The sequence below is a fragment of the Dipodomys merriami genome, unplaced genomic scaffold, assembly GCF_024711535.1.
Source record: "Dipodomys merriami isolate MVZ:Mamm:240054 unplaced genomic scaffold, mDipMer1.0.p SCAF_85, whole genome shotgun sequence".
NCBI classification, from domain to species: domain Eukaryota; kingdom Metazoa; phylum Chordata; class Mammalia; order Rodentia; family Heteromyidae; genus Dipodomys; species Dipodomys merriami.
The window spans coordinates 2381299-2403339 of record NW_027206457.1 but is presented as its reverse complement, the minus strand read 5'-3'; the positions used below and the strand labels follow the sequence as shown (position 1 = coordinate 2403339).

The window sequence follows — 22041 nt, the reverse complement described above, 5'->3', positions numbered from 1 at the left end:
TAAATCCCATTTTCATGATAGTCTGCCAATCCATGAGCATGAGCCATCTTTCCTTCTGATAACTTCCTCTTCCTCCCCTCCCTCCCCCCTGCTCTTCAGCTCTAAGGTGAGCAGTCTACCACTTGAGCCACACTACCACTTCCCATTTTCTGGGAGATAAGTGTCTTGTGGACTTTTCCTGCTCAGCCTCCTTGGTAGCTAGGATTATAGGCCTGAGGCACTGACTCCTGGCTCTGATTTCTTCTTTTCTTCATGGTTTTCTCATTGCAGAGGTCTTTCACTTGCTTGTTAATTCCGAGACATTTTATTGTTTTTGAGGCTATTGTGAATGGAATTGTTTTCCTGATTTCTTCTCAATCTGTTCATAGTTGGTATATAGAAAAATGACTTATTTTTTAGTATAGGCTTTGTATCCTTCATTTCCATTTATCAGTTACAGAAGTTTGCTTGGTGTAGTCTGTAGGGTTTGTTAACTTTACAGGATCATATCATCAGCAAATAAGGATAATTTGATTTCTTTTCCCATTTGAATCCCTTTTATTTCTTTTTTTCTTGCCTTATTTTTCTGGATAGGAATTCTAGTACTATATTGAATCAAGAGTGGGGAGAGTAAATGACTTCAGTGGAAATGATTTCACTTTTTTTCCCGTTGAATGTGATGTTGGCTATACATTTGTCACATATAGCCTTTTTAAGTTTAGGTACGTTTCTTCTGTGCCTCATTTCTTCAGAGCTTTTTTTTTTTTTATCAAAAACAGATGTTGAATTTTTTCAAAGCATCAATTGGTCTTTTTCTTGGTCCTGTTTATATAATGTATTACATTTATTGATTTACATATGTTGAACCATCCTTGCATCCCTAGGATGAAATTCATTTGATCATGTGTATAAAATTTTTTTAAGGTAAACAGAGTAAATTTATTTGAAAATGAAAGGACAAGCTGGATGCCAGTGGCTCACACTTGTAATCCTAGCTACTTAGGATCCTAGCTACTTAGGATACTGAGATAAGAGGATCGCAGTTCCAAGCCAGTCAGACCAGGAAAGTCTGTGAAATTCTTTATCTCTAGTTAACCCCCAGAATACCAGAAGTGGCGCTGTGGCTCAAAGTGGTAGAGCACAAGCCTTGAGTGGAAAAATCTCAGGGACATTGCCTAGTCCCCGAGTTCAAACAGAAAAAAATGAAAGAATAGCTGTGAAAGTAGTGGACACTAGAGGAGTAGCAAAGAAGAATGCTGTATGTGAATTTTTTGATGTGTTAACTGAATTTGATTCACAAATATTTTATTGAGAATTTTTAGTATCATTATCTGTGATAATTGGTCTGTAATTCTCTTTTTTTCCTTTTATCTCTGGAATGAGATAATATCTACTTCATAGAATTAGTTCAATTGTTTTTTTTTTTTTTTCTTTCTATTTCATGGAAGTTCTGTTCTTTGGAGGTCTGGTAGAATTCAGCCTTGACACTATCTAGCCCTGGTCTTTATTGAGAGATTCTATTACTGCTTCAATTTCATTGCTTTATCTCTGTTTAAGTAGTTTATATCCCTTTTTTCCCCCCTTGTCTATGTGTGGCTTGAACTTAGGACCTGGGGTTGTCTCTGAGCTTTTTTTGCTCAAGGCTAGTGCTCTACCACTTTTGAGCCACAAAACCACTTCCAGTTTTCTAGGGGTTAATTGGAGATAAGAGTTTCACAGACTTTCCTGTCCAGGATGACTTTGAAACTTGTTCCTCAGATCTCAGCCTTCTGAGTAGGATTACAGGTGTGAGCCATCAAAGCCCAGCTTTGGTTCAGCTTTTTGAATGTATGTTTTATTCAGAGTATGTACCCTCATGACCCTTTGGATTTCTTTGTTTGTTTTTTTTTGGGGGTCTGGTCGTGGGGCCTGAACTCTGAGCCTAGGCGCTGTCCCTCAGCTCTTCAGCTCAAGGCTAGTGCTTGTCTCTGTGGGCGCCACTTCCGGCTTTTTTCTTTTTGCTTATGTGGTGCTGAGGAATCGAACCCAGGGCCTTAGGCATGCAAGGCAAGCGCTCTACCAGAGCCTTCTTTTTTTTTTTTTAATATTTTTTATTGTAAAGATATTGTACAGAAGGGTTATGTTATATGAGTAAGGTAATGAGTATATTTCCTATCAAGCATTGTTACCTCCTTCTTTGTTTTTCCCCTACTATCCCTTCCCTCCCCACCTCCCCAAGTCCTCCCAAGATGTAAAGTTTGTTTTCAACACAGTGTTGACCTGTATCCTTGTTTCAGCATTTTATTATTTCCCTTTCCCTCCCCAAATAAGAAAAATGTATATATAAGATGTAGGTCACCGTAATCAAATACAGTGACAATAGGGGTTATAAAAGGAGGAAGAACATACAAAAGAAACAAAAATAAAATCACATAGTACATTAAAAAACAGCAACAAAGAAAAAACTCCTTGTGTCCCTATCTTGGGGTTCATTTCACTTAGAATCATCTTATATGGCCATATGTATATAGCTTTTGACCTTTTCTGCTTGTCTGGTAAGATTATCCTAGATGTATACTAGTTATTGCAAATAAGGGAAGCCATGGGACCTGTGTTTCTCAGCCTTCTGAGAAGGATTACAGGTGTGAGCCACCAAAGCCCAGCTTTGGTTCAGCTTTTTGAGTATATGTTTTCAGAGTATGTACCCTCATGATCCTTTGGATTTCTTTGGTGGTTTTTTTTTTTTAATGTGTGTGTGATTTTTTTTTCTCCCCCTTTTCATCTCTAATTTTATTGTTTTGTATCTCTTAAGTCCTTTTGCTCAAATTAACTAGGAGCTTCTTAGTTTTATTTATTTTTTTCAAAGAATCAACTCTTTGTTTCATTGATTCTTTGTATAGTTTGTTTAGTTTCCATTCCTTTTGATTAATGCCCTAATCTTTATTATTTCTTTCTATCTACTACTTTGGGGTTTGGTTTATTCTTCTTCTTTTAGAGGTTTGAGCTACACCACCAAAAGGTTTTACCTTTAAGTGATTTCAGTATCCCAAAGAAAAATATATGAGTTGAGTCCTATCATCTCATACTTTTGATTAAGATAAACAATAAAAGACAAATATACTAGTATTCATTGTTCTAACCCTTAGCCAAAATGGACTTTAAGACTGGCTGCTGGGGCTGGGAATGCAGCTTGGTGGTAGAGTGCTTGCCTAGCATACATGAAGCCCTGAGTTCCATTCCTCAGAATGGAACACAGAAAAAGCCAGAAGTGGCACTGTGGCTCAAGTGGTAGAGTGCTAACTTTGAACAAAAGAAGCTCAGGGACAGCCCTCAGGCCCTGAGTTCAAGACCCAGGATGGGCAAAAAGAAAAAAAAAAAAGACTGGCTGCTGTGTTGTATAGGTTACAAATTAGTACTTATTACTTTTCCATAGATAAAGCTTCTAGCCTTTAAGAAAGCATAATGGAAAAAATTATTTTCTTCATTTAAAAAGTTATGCTTTTTTTGTTATTGACTTGTTTGTTCCGATGAGATCTAAAGAAGAAGCAACAATGATACATGTTGCTTGAACTGAAAGGCAGCGGTAAACAGAGTTAACATACTCATTAAATCTTAGCGTTTTCGTTTTTTCCATGAGAGCATCTACTGTGACAAACTGGGGAAAGGCACTTCTCTCATCCTGTCCATTTAAATATGTTTTCATGGATTTCTGACTGTATGTTGCACACGAAGGCCAACAGTTTATTCAGGACTCCATCTCCATTTTGCTGGAAGTAGGTCTAGAGGATGGTCTTTTCTTGGGTCTTCTTCTCCACTTACTGCTAAGCTGGCATGGGACCCAGCACTGCAGTTTCACTGGCCTTGAACTCTTTCCCTCTGTAGGAGGGACTGTTCTATTTCAGCCTGTGCTGTTGCTTTGGCCTGCTTTAGCCTCCTGTTCTTTCACTTGTGGACCACAGTCACCTTCTTGGAAGTCCACATTTAGGCCTAAAGCAACTGCTGAATTGACTGCAATAGCTGGTCATGACTGTGGGGACTCAGGCTGAGGTGAGAGACCAAAATTGGTACCCTGAGTGCTTGGGTCAGCTATGACCAGTTGAGGTATTTTTAGTCTATTCCTTCAAATTCTTCTACTCATGGCCCTTTACCCCATTCCAAAGCTGCCTCCAGTATTTTCAGGTATTTGTTACAATAACAACTCTACTTGCAGTGCCAAAATCTGTGTTTGTGAAGGGTTTCCAGGGAGGCAGAACCAGTAGGTACTAGATAGATGTATTAGGAGAACTAGTTCATATGATTATGAAGGCTAAGTATTCCCACAGTAGAATGTTTGCTGCTAAGAGACCCTGGGATGCTGGTACCATGTACCTCCAGTCCATGTCTGAAGTTCTCAACTTGGAAAGCTAATTATTTGGCTTGTACTCTGAAATCAAAGGTCTGAGAACTCAGGGTCATTGACATAAGTCCTGGAGTTTAAAGGCCAGAGATGCCCAAGGAGAGCTAGACCTATATGGTCTTCTTGGTGGTTGTGTTCAAGTAAGTAGATTGGTTTCCAGGTTTGGGCCTGCCATTGGTTTTTCTCTGAGTTAGGGGAATGGGTTCTTTTGTTGTTGTTGTTTCTGTGCTATCCTGAAGATCTTGCACCTTTTATTTAGCTAGTTTACCATTTAAAATCATAGCCTGGCATTAATGATTTGGCACTAGTTCATTAAGGATCTCTCCTACCCTACAGACTTCCATTTTCACATGTGGAGCTTGAATTCTGCTTTCAGTCTTATATATAAATTAAAACCTTTATCCAGTATAAATAATGGGAGGTGACAAAAAATGCAGCATATAAAGTCAAGCTCCCTGTGTATGTAGACATGTCTCCTCCATCAAGCTGTCTTGCATCACAAAGTTTACTGTCTGGTTTAATCAGTAGTATAGATTTGAGTATTCAAAACCATAGCAAGACCTAAGTATGCCACCTCTATATAGGGCCAAGCCACATCACTGAATTACAAATGGACTCAGGAGAGAAAACAAGTGCATCCTGCCTTTGAAGAAAATGCTCCCAACCACAGCTACTCAATAAAGACTGAAACTACAATAGTTTTTCATACAACGAATCCCATCTCTGTCCCCTGAATTTACACTAATTTTATTCATTAGAAGGGGATTAAAAAACAGACTTAAAGATCACTTTACAGCATCATTCAGCTTTCCTATGAAACATTCAGCATCCTAAATATTATGTACACTTTTTTTTTTCTTCTAATAAGTATACACTGCCTTCAGTGTTTGTGGGACTGGGGAGGGTAAAGAAAAATTCAAAAAACTATTCTAGAGTAAAGTATGCCAGACCCAAAGAAATATAGGTCCCATGGTTTCCCTTAATTGGAATTTTGGTATATGTCTAGGCTAACCTTATCACATGATGTGAAAAGCTCAAAAGTTATGTAAATATGACCATATATAATGATGCTCAACAAAATGAACTCCAAGGTACAGACACATGAGGGTTTTTTGTTGTTATTTTTAATGTACTATGTGATTTTTTTGTTTCTTATGTATCTTCTTTCTCCTATGGCATATCCCTTTTGTCACTGTATTTGATTTAGGTACCTTGAATATTATATATACATTTATCTAATTTGGTGAGGGTAAGTGGGAATAACAAAATTCTGAAAGAAGGACACAGGATGACCTATTGCAACAATGATATTCACAAGAAACTATGTTGGAAATGCACTTTACGTATTGGGGGGAGAGAGGAGTGAGGGAGGTGGGAGAGAGAAGGGATGGTAGGAGAAAAGGAGGGGTAAAAATGTTGGACTAGAAATGTACTCATTACCTTACTGATGTCACTGTAATCCCTCTGTACAGCATATTTACAATAAAGTAAAAAGTTTTAAGAAGAAAAAAAAAACAAAAAACTATTCTAGAAAATGTCTTTTGGCAGAAGAGCAGGGATCCAAGTTCAAAAGAAGAAGGTCAGTTGATTGCTTTGTGGTCTCTACAAACTAACCATGGCTTCTGCGTGGGTCTCAGTCACCATTCCTGAGTAGAGATGGGAAGCGGCTCTGGCCCTGGCTCCTCAGGCTGGTCAGCACCTGCTTTCTTATTGCCCCAAAGTGGCCTTTGTACATGATCCCACAACACATTTTCTGTCTTTTCCAATATGTAAGATCTAAAAAGGAAAAAAAACTGGCGCCCTGTTAGAGCCGGAAGCCATCTTTGTATCTGAGCCCTCATCTGATTGATTACAAGGAGCTCTGGAGGCACTTGAGGTGATACTGTGACATTTAAATTACTTCTGCAGTTTACTGATCTAATTGCTTTTTATTCTGTTTCCAGATAGAGTTTTCACTTTCTTTGGTTTCAAGGTAGTCTTCACACTAGGACCTGCTCTGGCATCTACCACATGATTCTACTTTTTGTTTGTTTGTTTTTATCTGACTGGTAATTTCTTCCATCTTTTGACAAGCAAAACACAGGCATTGCAGATATCTCCAGAATGGGTTTCATGCAGCCCAAAGCAGCTCTGGAAATCCTTTTCATAGCATTTACTGTTGGTGAATTGAGAACTTGATGACTTAGCTCTGCAAATACAGCAGTCCTCTGTACTGTGGTACATCTTTGGCTTGTGAAAGCCAAACATCTTTTCTTCTAGGTAAAAGTCTTCCACAAGCAGCCAGTCCATGTGCAATCACGTCCCAAGGTGCAGCCTGCACTGCCCAGGCCAAACCTCCCTGCAAGCGCTTGCTCCCCCACTGCCAACTGCCTTGTCTGGTCATAAATCTTGTAACTAATAATTAACTTCTTAAAAAAATTTCCCCCTCTTGTCTCTACCCACAAGTTGCATAGTTCAGTTTTTTACCAAGTGTACATTGAATACAATGACTACATTTGCTCTCCCTTTCTTCCTCCATTCCTGTGTGCTACCCTTTTTTCTTCTCCCCAAAAGTTTAGATTTCCTAGTAACTTTTTCTTTTATTATGGATGTTCAAATCAGAGAACAAGTGCTCTTTGAACAAAATGAAGTGCTCTTCAGGAGCTAGAAGTAGTTTCCCAAAGTCCAGATAAGGAGTAAAGAAGGATCTCTTGTCACATCATGCAGCTTTCAAAACACCAGAACTATAAACTCTTTTCTTTTGGAGAAACTTCTTAGCTCTTGACAAGGTTATATTGAACTGCATTGAGACTGAGAGAGTGGTAAGGTAGTCAGAATGAGCTGCTAGCAGAACCCAAGCTTAGACTCCAGGAGGAGTGATGCTGGGCAGTTGGCACATGCATGTTGATGGCTTTGAGCTGTGAAAACCAAATGAGGGCTTTATTGTGTCTGCTGCAGTAATGTAGCATATTTTTTTTATCATTATTAACATTTTAGCATTTAGAGAGGAAAGTTTTGTAAAACTCAGTTTTTATTTTTTAATTAGTAAAAACTGAGTGAGATAATTATAGAGCCTCTTAAAAATATCAAGTTGTTTATAATATCTTCCAAAATATGTTTATTTACATTAAAAATAACATACATTGAAAAATTGGTAATTATCTGTAGCTATCTTACTTTATACATAGGTCTCAGGCTATTTTCAGGGACAAGGCGCCTTTAGTGATTATCTTTACAAGGTTGATGAATATGCATTGTTGTGGTAAAGTGCTGTATGACCTGCTGCATTACTGTTATGGAAAAGTTACCACTCCATGACTTACTTGGAGTAGAAGAAATAGTGTAGAACTTAATACTTCTTACATGAGATGTGCTTGCTAATGACTTCTGTAATAGCAGATTTTAAGAGAAATGGATAAATGACACAAATGAATCTTAAAAGAAGATAGATTTGGTCTGATTTAATATAAACCAGGACACAATATTTTATAATTTTATAATCACAAAATAGGGGGTAATCTTCAGTGTTTTAAATCTTACATAGTTCCAGAAAACATAATGTCTTTCTGTAATCCCTGATTGGTTGATCAATTAAAGTATTATGTAGATTGCTACTTTATTTTGTTTGCTATCAAAGGCTATGTGTGTTAAGCAGATTGAGGAAAACACTGCTGGGGCAGCTCATAACTCATGGGCTATTAAGTTACTGTTTGCTACTCTTATTGAATCCCTACAGAATCCCTACAGAAACTAATCCAAAATTGTGGTTCTCGTTGTAGGGGAGGGGTGTCAGGCATGAGGAGAGGAAGCACTTGCCCCACCAGACCTAGTAACTGGAAATTCTAGCTCATGCTCTTTTAACTACTGAGGTAATTCCAGATTAATATTTCATTGAAATGAACTGAAACTGCACAAGAATGAGGAGAATCAAATAAAATTAACTTTCTTCACTCATGTGGAGATTGAGGAAGGACCCTTAGACATTTCTGTGGGACAGTTTGTCAACATCTTTCTAGTGCTGGGCATTTTAGGAACATTGATCAAAGCTCTCCTTGCCCTTTCAACTAGTCATTCTGCAGATTTGTTCTTAGAAACAAATTGGAGTTGATTTAACAGATATATGTGCAGAGCAAAAATTGGAAGCAACTTGAATGCTTGACAGGGATTACTGACAGAATTATATAGTGCATTCATATTGAGAGTAATGGACAAGCATTAAGAAACTGACATTTGTCACTTCAAATGACTTTGCACAGTGACCACCCCTCTGACTTAAAATGATAGGTATACAATTACAGTTCTTTGCAGATGTTTGGCTGAGTCACCACTGTTGGTATATATGTTATTAGGGATTTTTTTTGGTTTATAATTTACCAAATTCGGTAAATTTATGTGTTTTTTTTTTGTTGATAGTTTTTAAAAAGTGTAGTCAACCTAGGCTTACATACATTGTTTTTTATATAAGTATAAATAGTTTTTTTGTATATCAGTTTTTATTTTTTGGAGATGGAACTGAGGGCCTTGCTCTGGCAAGCATTTAGCCACAGAGCTATATCCTTAGCCTTTGTTTAACCTTTTAATATTTTGAGCAAAAGGAGCCCAAGGACAGCACCCAGGCCCAGAGTTCAAGCCCCTTTACTGGCAAAAAAACAAACAAAACAAAACAAAACAGAACACCTCTGGCCAAATGTGGGGTCTCTCCCATATACCATTTAGGTTTTGTACACCTGTCAGTCCTCCATCAGAAAGCAGTCCAGTGTCCTTGAATTTAGATCAGTTCATACTACTGAACTGGAGACTACACCAGATCCCACACGGACTGAGCTGTACTTCCTCTTCCAGTGTCAAGCCCCAGGTTCTTTTATCCTTGCTTCTCAGCAGGTCATCTCTGACTTAGGGTCCCACGATCCCTTCTTTTGCTTCAGCTAATTGGCTAAAACAACTCACAAAATTTAGGAAAACAAGTCTAAAAGATATACAAATAAATCAGGTCTGGGAATGTGACTTAGTGGTATTGTGCTTGCCTTAGCATGCATGAAGCTCTGGGTTTGATCAGTACCACATAGACAGAAAAAGCTGGAAGTGGTGCTGTGGCTCAAGTGGTAGAGCGCTAGCCTTGAGCAAAAGAAGCTCAGGGGTGGTGCCCAGGCCCTGAGTTCAAGCCTCAGGACTGGGGGGTGAGGGGAAGAAGATACACAAATAAAAATTACCCAGATGGAGCGGAGCATACATACAACAAGGTTGGGAAAGGACTCCGGCTCTGGAGCTCCTGTCCCTGAGGAGGTAGGATGTACCATCCAGCACATGGGTATTTGTCCATCTTGTCCATCTTCCCTGGAGTCCCCAATGTCCCCCAGTCCACAAACTTTTTGAACCCAGTCCTTAAAAAAATTGTTTTTGTGTGTAAGCATGGTTAAGATAGGAGCTGTTGATGGTCAGGCACCTTTCTCCTTCCCTCCAGGTCCTAGTGTGGGGCTGAAAGTCCCAACATTCTGTTCCTATCCCCATCCCAGAGCTACCTACTTGTCAGCTAAGCCAGTCATTAACATAGACAGAAACTCTCAGTGCTTGTATGATTGCCAGAAACTTTAGGAGTTGTATGCCAAGAAATGGGGACAAAGACCAAGTACATATTGCAATGTCACAGAGCAGTGTTTTATTTGTGTGTGAAGTTGGCAGAATCGTAGTATCTTACAACTTCATTTGACTAAGTATGAAGCTGGGCTGAACTTTTGGGATTAGGTACGTAGTGTTCAGCAGATTTACTAATTAATCTCACTGGGTTGTGACCCACCCAAACATGGGAGAAATTGAGGTTTTTCTTCAGATTTGGATGATTTCAGAGTCATAAAGTTACATCAATATGTGAAAGCAACCTTACACAGTTTCTCTGGTTCCTGTCCTTTATTTAGTCTTCATGGTACTCATGTGTACCAGCCTACTACTGCTCCAGAAACAATTTAATTCCTGCTGTGTTCTGTTAGCATCTAGATAAGCACTGTTGGAAACAGACTACATGATAATGTCCATGTAACAGCTCAAAACTGTTCAAAAACTGGAGTATAAGTCCATTACCTGTATGTTTTACATATAGGTAATTACATTTAGGCAGAGTGAGGTTTGTGTTTGGTTTAAGAGGACTTAGCAGGCCTGAGATAGGGTCTCCTGTTCATTAATAGTTCTACTCCCTCCCTCTTTGCTTACTTCCTTTCCCATATGGTGGATATACTTCAATAAAAGAAATAGCCAGGCATGATGGCACAAGCCAGAAATCCCAGAACTCAGGAGACAGAGGCAGAAGGATTCGGAATTTGATCTAGCCTGGGTTAAAACCTCCAGAGGCTCTGGCTGAAAAATCCAAGGTCTGGGACATAGCTCATTGATAGTGTAGTAGCATAACATGCACAAGGCTCTGGGTTCAATCTGTAGCACCACAGGGGAAACAAATTAAAATAGAAAAATAATCAATGGGACATTTTTCCCTCAGCTTTTAGGGTACTGTATGTTTTGGAAGGGAAGGTGTACTAGGCAAGCACTCCACCACTGTCCTTAGAGCATTCCTGTCTTAAGAAATTATTTTTAAATCTGTAAATTTCACCCCAAATAAATGTGCTGGTAGAAAGCCTAATCCCCAGTATGGAAATCCCTTTTATTTGCTTCATGGTCATGTGGTTTCTTTGTTTACACCTGTAAAGTCTTGAGTCTCCTTGCCTACAAGGCAAGCACTTCCACTCTGAGCAGTTTCTCTGTCCCCTTGGAACCTGCCTGTAGTGGAACTTGCCCACTGTACCTGCCACAAAACAGTTTTAGATGAATTTTCCTCTTGAAATTACTCAGGGCATGGGTTCTGTGTAGGTAAGCTGTTTCATCCTAGGACTGACTGAGTAGATGCACTCAGCTGAGTTTTAGAGAATGGATCCTACCCAGTTTCTTATAACTGAAACACTAGTAGAAGTTGGACTAAATTTCTCTCTCTCTCTCTCTCTCTCTCTCTCTCTCTCTCTCTCTCTCTCTCTCTCTCTCTCTCTCTCTCTCTCTCTCTGTCTCTGTCTCTCTCTTGCTGTCCTGGGGCTTGGACACAGGGCTTGGACACTGTTCCTGAGCTGCTTTTGCTCAAGGCTTAGCACTGTACCACTTGAACTACACGCCCATCCAGCTTTTTCTGTCTATGTGGTACTGAGGAATTGAGCCCAGGGCTTCATGCATGCTAGGCAAGCACTTACCACTAAGCCACTTCCAGCCCTGGACTAAATTTCTTTCGACTTATTTGAAGAAGAAAATGTATGAGAACACCTTTGTAGAGTAGACTGCAGCCAAATTTGTTACCTTCTCCCACTGATAGAATGCAAAAATTCTATAGAGTTCTGCTTTACAAACAAACTGATCCTTCATAGCAAGCTGTTTCTGAAGCAAAGAAACAAGCTGTTTGTTTTGCTGTTTACTTGTGGTCCTCATTCCTGCTGTCAGTCCTTGCCAAAGCACAATGCCCACTCTCCACTTTCTCACAGCTTTTCTTTTACTGTTGTTTGTGACCTTTCTCCTGCCAAGTACCATTGGATATTTGTAACATAACTTGTGGTCCGTACAAAACTGTCGATATAGGAAGACAGCCTCAGGCAGCTGACTAGAAGCATACATGTCTTTCCCATTGTGTACCAAATGAGTTAACAGGTCTTATTTGGCCTTCAGACCACCATTCCTGCACCCTGTAAGGAATCTGGTAAACCTTGGGAGCCTTTCCAATAAAACGGCCTTGGAACACTGGAAGCTAGAGACCCTATGGCCCCCAGAAGTATACCAAGGAAAAGTTGGTTCTCCTGAGATTTCTTTTTTGATTTGCCTGTAGAACTCTTGAGTTTAAAAACCTGTGTCTCACTCACAACACCCTCCCTCACCTACCAGCCATTCTTTTCCTAGCACTACTGGGGCTCACTGGCTGGCTGGCTGGTTCATTTGACACTTAATTCATTAAGCAACAAAAGACAAACTGTTTTGCTCACTGAGAGGAAGGGACTTTGGAGGATCAGTGTCACCCGCGGGAAGTTGCCTATGCCCTTTGGGTTCAGTGCTTTTTTGCTTTGTGTTTGCTGGACTGTGAGTATAAAGGTAGAAATCAGGGCCTGTGGTGTTTTGTTTTTGTTTTGTTTTTTCCTGTTAATCACTACTGATCAGTAAGTGTTTAGCACAGGATCTCCCCCCTCCCCCTCTCTCTCTTTTTGTACTAGGACTTGAACTCAGGGCCTGTCACTGTCTCTTAGTTTATTTGTTCAAGGCTAGTGCTCTGGCACTTGAGCCATAGCTTCACTCTTGATTTTTTTCTGGTTAATTGGAGGTAAGAGTCTCACAGACTTTCCTGCCCAGGCTAGCTTCAAACTGTGATCCTTAGATTTCAGCCTCCTGCCTGAGTAGCCAGGATTACATTTGTGAGCCACCGGCACCCAGCTACACGGGGAATTTCCTAATAGTTATTTGGGCTTTTTTGATTAAATTACCTATATTTCCATTTTAGCTTAGCATTAATTATAGCATTAAAATAAGGTAACAGTCTGTGAACATTAGGTTATTATTAGCTGAAAGCTATTGTAAGACTTAGAGAAGGTTACTTACAGAACAGACTTATTAGCTTGGCCTTGCTCATGTTAACTTTTTTCCTTTTTCTTTAGTCTGCATGAAGAAATCAGTGATTTTTATGAATACATGTCTCCAAGGCCAGAAGAGGAGAAGATGAGGATGGAGGTGGTGAACAGGATTGAGAGTGTGATTAAGGAGCTCTGGCCCAGCGCTGATGTAAGTACCGGCCCCAGAGCCAGGGATCTGGGGACGTCCCCTACCCTGGATGGAGGCTTGACTATTGCTGTTTCATGCAGTGTGATCTCACATGCAATATATGTGCTTTTGTAGAATTAGTGTCTAGTTAAATTTTAAAGGCAAACAATTTTATGCAGTCTTTAGAATTATTTAATTACTCGACTCATTTCTCTACTTCACCACCAAGTGCTAAATAGCAACTATGAACATGAACTGAATTTAGGAATCATCAGTGTCAGGTGTGGTAGTCTGTTACTCCATGTTATTTATGAAAACCCTATTACTAGCCAGGTGCTGGTGGCTCACCTGTAATCCTAGCTACTCAGGAGGCTGAGATCTGAGAATTGCAGTTTGAAGCCTTTTTGGGCAGGAAAGTCTGTAAGACTTTTTTTTTTTTTTTTTTAGTTTTTTTTATTGTGAAAATACTGTACAGACGGGTTACAATTACATGGGCAAGATAATGAGTACATTTCTTATCAAGCATTGTAGCCTCTTCCTTTGTTTCTCCTTCCCATCCCATCCTCCCCCGCCCCCCCGTAAGACTCTTAACTACAGTTAATCACCCTAAAGCCAAAAGTGGAGCTATAGCATAAGAGGTGAAGTGCTAACATAGAACCAAAAAGCTCAGGGACAATACCCAGGCCAAATTAAAGCCCCAGGACCCACACCCACACCCTTTACTTTAATCTAGCCTGCCAGTATAAATATTACCATTGTTTACAACTGAATGAAAATGTCACCTTTTGGATTTATTCTGTTGTTTGAAGTTCCTTGTTTTAGGCAAGTGCAGGTCTACATCATTTCTGCTTCTTTCTCCTTATTAGATGTATATTTTTCAAAGGAATGGAAAAAAAGGGCAACACTAAGATCATAATCATTACTATCAACACTATAATGGAATAAACTACATAGTATATATGCATGCACAAGGATATGTATACACACATGCACATATACATATTTACTGACATTGTCATTTCATTTTATGTGGTTGGTTTCTTCTGCCTCTCTTGAAGCAGTATTTTTTCTTCTTTGGCCTGCTCCTTATCTCTTGGTAAATCCCCAGCCAGTGAACAGAATGTTGTCCAGGACTGCTTCCAGAACTCATTACTTTGTGCTTCATAACTTTTCTTTAGACTTTGCCCTGAGGTTGTATAGGAGAAGCCAGGGAGATTTTTATCCAGTTGGAAAAGAAGGGTTTGAGTATGAAGCTGTAGGTGAGGGAGAGGCATTTTGTTGAACAGCTACTCAATGCTGTGTTGTATTGTCTTTGCCTTGTACTGGGCTCATTTTGCTCCACAGCAACTGTGGCAGTGTCTTGTGATGTCATGGCTTGGAAACACTGCTGGCATCTAATGGGTTGAGACAGAAGGCTGCTAAGCATACTACAGTGAACAGCAAAGAGCTGTGCTAAACAGTAGTAGTGCTGAGGATGAGAACTCCATGTAAATGAAACCTCATTCTGAGATTAATGGTTATCCATTCTTTTCTCTTTTTATAGAAGATTATGAAGCTGTGGTCAGGTTTCCAGTCCATTTCAGTGCTAGGCTGAGTCTTGTCCTTCACTGCAGTTACAAGCATACACATATTTGTCCGATTTCCCCTGTTCTCCATGGCTTAAATTTGTCCCAGTTAGGCCACTGCATGATGCTTGGTAAAAGTGCTTAAGTTCTCTGTGAAGATGGCTACAGTTGAAGTGATCTGGTTTAGTGAGAACTCTAGATCCAAAAACAAACTAAGATTTGTGATTGTGCTTCCAGGAGAAGGGAACATTAGACATTATTTTAATCTATATGTTTCATATTTGAAATTTTGATAACTGTATTCAGAATGTCTACTTGGGGGATACAGAATATCTGCATTATGAGAAAGCATGGTGTCAGAAAAAATGCTAATGTATTACCAAAAATTGCCAGTAGAGGGTAGCAGAAGCCTGTGCTTTTTTCCATAGCATGTTGCCTTATGCTTTAATACCTTCTTTTTCTATTTCAGGTCCAGATATTTGGAAGCTTTAAAACTGGCCTGTATTTACCTACTAGGTTAGTACATTTATAGACTTTCTAGAGATTGTACATTTTCTATAGTGTAGTAATTTCGGCTGTTGAATGTATGTGTTAGATTAGAAACAGAGCTGGGTGCTGGTAGCTCATGCCTGTAATTCTAGCTATTCAGGAGTCTGAGATCTGAGGATTGTGATTCAAAGTTAGCCTAGGCAGGAAATCCTGAGACTCTTATCTTTATTTAACCACCAAAAAGAAATTGGAGCTATGACTTAAATGGTAGAACACTCTCCTTGAACACAAAAGCTCAGAGACAACACCTTGATCCTGAATTCAAGCCTCAGGACCAGCACACACACGCACACACACACACACACACACACACACATACACACACACAATTAGAAAACAGAATAGTAAGATTTTAAAAACAGGTTCATGTACTTATATCACACTTAATATTGCTTAGAGTAGAATATTGCATGTGATGGTCTTTATCAAGACTGAGATGACACAGAGATGAAAAGGAGCGCATAGCAATGGAACTAGAAATTGACTATATTGCAGAGGTCTGCTCAGTCCTGTGACTAAGCCAGACACTTAGGTGCTGATAGGCTGTCCTTATGGACTGTGGGTTATTACAAGTTGCTGTCTCTACTCCAGGATGGGAGGGTTCCTTTTTATTCAGAATGCAAGCAGTTAGCTGCTGTCACAGCATCCTGACTCAGAAGTTCAAACCATATCATCACTTTCTGGGAAGTCTTGGCCTTTCCAGGCCCCTAGTCCCGTTTCCTACTGAAGGCTTGCTTGGTATACAGCCTGGGTGGCAATGTTTCCATTTGATTTCATCTGTTTTCCCCCAACTCACAGTATGCTGGACTGGACAGAATTTAGCAAAGGCCATTCTTCCAGTGCTGGCCTTGGCCTATAGCAGCCATAACATACTCAAGTACATTAGTATTTTTCCTTATTTAAGTTCTGGGTTTCAGGAGGACCCAAATCACCCAAAATAATTTTTTAAAATAATTTTAAAATAGGAATAGGTCATACAATCATCATGGTTCAGATTGGAAATACATGAAAGTAAAGAGAAGGAAAAGTCTTAATCTTACGGAGTCCCCTGGTCTTCGGTGGAACATCTTCTCATAGCATTTTTCTCACATACCCTTTTGGAGATTATCTGTATACATGGAAAGAAGAGTGTGCTTGCACTTACTGCTGGGCATAATTAAACTCACTCAGATAATAGAACCGTAAGTCTACCACCAGAAAAAAAAAGCCTTTATTTAAAGGAAATACTCAGTATTATTTTTGAGGTTTATTTCTGCCAGAATCACCTGATTTCCTAAGTCCTTGTGAAATCCCTGAAGAGAAGAGGTTGCTAAAATCAACACCTGTCACCATCAGTATGTTGGACTTAATGGGCAGGGAGGGAAATAGGCTCTCATGGATTAACTTGAATGTCAACTGAAATAGGAATCATTTCTTGCTTTTTCAAAACTTTCATGTGTTCTTTGTGCTTAGTGATATCGATCTTGTGGTGTTTGGGAAATGGGAGAACCTGCCCCTGTGGACCCTGGAAGAAGCCCTTCGGAAACACAAAGTTGCAGATGAAGACTCAGTGAAGGTTCTAGACAAGGCAACTGTAAGTTCTTGTCATTGCATCTTCAGTCTCCAGTTATCACACAGGAAGTTTGACCTTGAATTTTGGGGAGTATTTAGGGTATCTTTTTGCCAGTCCTGAGATTTGAACTCAAGGGTCTAGGCTTTTTTTGCTCAAGGCTAGCATTCTACTACTTGAACCATAGCTTTACTTCTGGAGTTTGGCTGATTAGAGATAAGCATCTCACAGACTTTCCTGCCTTAGGCTGGTTTTGAACTGTGATCCTTAGATCTTAGCTTCCTGAGTAGCTAGGATTATAGGCATGAGCTACCTGCACTTGGCTTATGACTGATTCTTCCACTCTGTGAATGCCACAGTGATTGTGCATATAACATGTTGTTTGCAAAAAGAATGAACTTGCACTTGCACTTGCTGTGCTTTTCTTTAAGCAGTAATACTCAACTTTTCTTTTTTTACACATAATACACCTGTAGAGATTTTAAGCATTAAATAGTATAAGTACAGATTTCTGTTAAGTAGTTGATAATCCCACAGATTTTGCCATTCTATTCTGTCTTGTTCTGCATTCTTGAAAAAAAAATGTATAATTGAGAGTGTAAATCAAATTATAAGTTAGCTATAGCTAGAATGGCCTTTTAACTTGCATAGAAGCTCATTATAGAATAATAGTAATTTTTGCACATTACGTATTTTTAGGGCAAACATTTGTATTTTTTTCTTATGAAAAGTTGTTAGTTGTTGATGACATTGCTCAAGTTGCAGATTGCCTGTTTATCCAAGCACAAGGCTTTGAGTTCAAACCCAGCACTGTTAAAAAATATATGTGTGTGTATGTGTGTATTTGTGAACACACATACACACATGCACGTGCATACACCCACAAGTGTGGCTCAGGTTGAACATTTGTCTAGCATATGCAAAGCCCTGGGTTTGATCACAAGTTCTAAAAAAAGAAACAAAAACCCTGTTAATTTGGAGACCCAATTCTTCAAACAGTTGGCTAGCATATGGTACAGGTAGAATATTTTAAGAAATCTTAATACAGCCTATTAATTATCGGTTTTCATTTGAGAATGTCTTAGATTTTATCTTATTTTATAAGATGATTTTTGAGCCACGTACAACAATGGCCAATAATGCAAGTGGGTTATTTTTTATATGACTTAAGGATCCTAGCAGTTTTTAGTAGAAACAGTTTGGCAATATGAAACTTTTGGCGCCTAACATTGATAACTCTAGACCTTATGCTTAGTTGGAAGCTGTTCTCCAAAGCATTATATAATTTAAAAATTAATCAAAATTCTGAATTAATGCAACTGTATTAACATAACATAACTAATATAATAGATGTGCTAATTTGTTTGAGGTAGTAGTTGCTTTGGTATGCTGTCCATCTTAAGTGTATACAGCAAAAAATAGCAAATGAATGTGGCACATGGTAGCCAGATCATTAGTGTTATAATGCCTGGTCACCTTTTGTCACCTGATTTTGTCATTTAACTTAGGGGAAATATTTTAACCTTCTCTTCCTTCTCTTTCTAGGTGCCTATTATTAAATTAACAGATTCTTTTACTGAAGTCAAAGTTGATATCAGCTTTAATGTCCAGAATGGCGTGAGGGCAGCAGACCTCATCAAAGATTTTACCAAGGTCAGAGCCTCTGTGGGAGCCTAGGGTGAAAGTGTAGGGAATGGAGTTCTGTCCTGAGTCCATTAGTTTTTACATGCATACTACTGACCAGCACTTTTTCCTTCTATGCCTGTTCTGCCTCCCTGGAACCTGCCTGTCATGGTCAGCATTGTGGTGTATGTGACCTGGGGTGAGAGTGAAGATAGGGATGCTTTGGAAGATATTCTGTGCTCTAGGGACATGCAGGCTGAGCTGGTGCTTCTTGGTTGATGCCTGTGGTTTTTTTTTTTTTTTTTTACAAACTCAGATTAAGAGCATCCCTTGGAAAACACCTCAAATCCCTGGGTCCCTTGTAAAGTGCCTCCAGATTTTCTTGTTTTTCTCTTGTAGTATTGTGGTTTATTTGTTCCGGTTTTCGTCCAAGACAGGGAAGAATTTGCCAGCCTCATTTTCAAAACATTTTTAAACAGCTGCCAACTTTCCTTAAGCTAAACTGCTCATTGCTTTGGCTTATGTAATTTCTTTTCTTTTCTTTTTCTTTTCTTTTCTTTTCTTTTTTTTTGGTGAGAAAAGTTGGTGAAGCTTTATTGACTAGGTAAGCAAGCAAACAAGCAGACACACAGACAAAAAGCTGACAGACAGAAGGGCAAGGGCACACTCTTAACAGAGTGCGGATGTTCTCTTGGAGGAAGATAAGAGACATCTGTAATATCTTTTCTATCCATTCATAATTTTTTTCTTCAGGAGGGGCACAGTTTCTATTTATCTTTCTTTGGTTTTGTTTTCATTTGCTTTGTTGAAGTGAAACAGGCTGACTGGAATTTGAGATTCTCCTGCCTCTTATTTTCTGAGTACTAGGACTTTAAGAGCCTGCCAACATCCTCAGCTCCATTATTTTGTATGTATGTGTATTTTTTATTGTTATTATAAGAGTGATGTACAGAGGAGTTACAGTTACAGAAGTCAGGTAATAAGTACATTTCTTTTTGGGCAATCACTTCTTCCATCTCTCTCCTAGTTTTTCCCTATAAGCTGTATAGTTCATTCTCAACATAGTATCTAGTGAGTACTACTGCTGCATTTGTTCACCCGTTGTACTTATTACCTGACTTCTCGGCCCCCTGAGTAGCTGGATTACAGGTGAGAGCCACCAGCGACTGGTGGCTTTTGGCAGTTTTTTTTGGTCCAGGTTGGCCTGGAGCTTTTATCCTCCTAATCTCAGCCTCCCACATAGCTGAGATGGCAGACACATACTACCATACTCAGCTAGCTGTGGGTTGAAATGGTGTTTTCATGAACTTTTTGCCCAGGTTAGATTCAAACTGCAATTCTAATCTCAAATTACTCCTAATCTCAGCTCTCAAGTAGCTAGGATTACAGGCCTGAGTCGCTTATTTCTTTTTTCCTAAATAGAAACTTTAAGTTAGGTACCAGTGGCTCGTGCTAGGATTACAATAGAGGCCAAGACCTTGAGGATTATTGTAGTTCAAAGTCAATCCAAGCAGAAAAATCCTTAAGACCCCCATCTCTAATTAACCAGCAAAAAGGTAGAAGCCTGGCTTAAGTAGTAGAGCACCAGCTTTGAGCAAGAATACAGAGCCAGAGCATGAGACCTTGAGTCCAAACCCCAGTACTTCCAAAAGAGGAAGGAAGGAAAGAAAGAAACTTTAAATTGGTTAGATGCAATGTTTTAAGCTTAAAGTCCCAACTACTCAGGAAATGAAGATTGGGAGGGGATGGTAGTTTAAGGCCAGCCTGAGCAAAAAGTTAGCAAGACCATTTCAGCAAACAAACCCTAACATGTTGATTTTTATCTGTAATCCTAGCTACATGGGTTATGTAGGTAGGAGGATCTTTAAAAAGAGAGTGTATCTAGAGCTAGGAAGGTGGCTTAGTGGTAGAGCGCTTGCCTTACATGCATGAGGCCCTGGGTTTGATTCCTTATCACCACATAAGCAAAAAGAAAAAAGCCAGACGTGGCGCTGTGGCTCAAGTGGTAGAGCGCTAGCCTTGAGCTGAAGAGCTGAGGGACAGCGCCCAGGCCCAGAGTTAGGCCCCATGACCGGACCCCCCCCCCCAAAAAAAAAAGAGACTATATCTAGTCTGATTTCAACCATAATTAATTAAAAAATGCTTAGTTCTTTTTTGTTTTCATTCATGCTTGCTTGCATTGATATAATTTGCAAAAAGTCCAAGCGTTTTCTTTTTGAAGCTGTATGTGGTCACTGTAGGAAGTGTAGAAAACACTCAGATAAGATATCTCCAGTGATCCTACTGGCTCCACAGAATGGCTTTGAGACTCCTCCTGGGTTGGGCCTGTGTTGTTTCCTCTGTGTCCCTAGTCTGAAGATTATACTTCCAGGGTGCTTGGTGGAGCTCTGAACATTCTGAAAGACAGTGGACAAGACTCTTCTCCTCCCAGTATCTATCTGTAGGACCAGGTATACAGGGAAGTGCCAACCAAGAAAACCCTCAACATCCCACTGGTTGAATATCTTTTTGTTTTTTAAGACACACAAATACATACATTTAGATATATATGAATACATAGTTATGTCACTGTCTTACATAACAAGTGAATTTCAGGAAGGAAGAGAATAAATCTTAAAAAAAAAAAAAAGAAAACAAAAAACAATGCTGGTTGAGTATGTTAAATGTTGAAAGACTGTCATCTTGGACTGTTTGTGTTTCCAGTTTACAAATGACTACCTTGTCCGTGGTTGTGAGCATCATTGCACATGTACTGAACACATGTTTCTTATTTATGTTACCATAGGTCAGGTTTCAAATACGAGGAGAAATCCCTTAATTACTTGCAGCTTACATTTTTTAAAGAATTGTTGACCTTTAAGAAAGTTAGGCACTGGTGGCTTATGCCTGTCATAGATCTAAGGATCACAGTTCTAAGCCAGACGGGGCAGGAAAGTCCATGAGACTCCTATCTCTAACCACCCAAAAGCCACAAGTGGTGCTGTGGCCCAAGTGGTAGAACGCTAGCCTTGAGTAAAACAAAAGGTGCAGGATCAGCATCATGCCCTGGGTTCAAGCCCCAAGAATGGCACCAAAAAATAAAATAGTTAAGTATATTGTATATTTCTACCAAATTTTGAATATAAGGGCCAGCTTTTGTCCCTTGCAAATATTTGTACCCTGTTGCTGATAGAGGGGTTTGTTAAAAATACAATTTTGTTTCTCTTTCAGAAATACCCTGTATTGCCATACTTGGTTTTAGTATTGAAACAGTTTTTACTACAGAGGGACCTTAATGAAGTATTTACAGGTGGAATTGGTTCTTACAGTCTCTTTTTAATGGCGGTCAGTTTCCTTCAGGTGAGTTGCCTGGGTCACTCTGCTAGTGCTCACTGAAGAAAGATGGATTGGGAAAATTTTAAATCAAGCTTTTTTGGAATACTTCTCTTGATTATGTATGACACTTTAAATTGTGTACCTTTTTGTGATTTAACAAGTATTTAAAAATTCCTAGGAGAGAATATTCATAATTTTTAGTTCCATATGTTCTAGTGTGTTTGGGACTTCACTATAGATACTAACATGCAGAAATATGGCCTGGTTCCCATAAGCATACGTGGCAATGTAAACGCCCCAAATAAGAATGTCTCCTATGCAACTAATTGTGTGAATTTAGC

General features: G+C 39.3%; 1 protein-coding gene and 1 pseudogene across 4 annotated transcripts in view; one reads left to right on the top strand and one right to left on the bottom strand.

Moving 5' to 3' along the window:
* Window positions 1-22041, top strand: part of Tent4b (terminal nucleotidyltransferase 4B) — a 61667-nt gene that overhangs the window by 27060 nt on the left and 12566 nt on the right. For all 4 annotated transcript variants that reach the window (XM_070011941.1, XM_070011944.1, XM_070011943.1 and 1 more), the window contains 5 exons: window positions 12997-13120; window positions 15134-15180; window positions 16666-16786; window positions 18308-18415; window positions 21596-21724. In XM_070011941.1, coding sequence (XP_069868042.1) covers window positions 12997-13120; window positions 15134-15180; window positions 16666-16786; window positions 18308-18415; window positions 21596-21724 — 529 coding nt within the window. The remainder of the gene's footprint in view (window positions 1-12996; window positions 13121-15133; window positions 15181-16665; window positions 16787-18307; window positions 18416-21595; window positions 21725-22041) is intronic.
* LOC138820223 (SIN3-HDAC complex-associated factor pseudogene) lies at window positions 5992-6601 on the bottom strand (annotated as a pseudogene).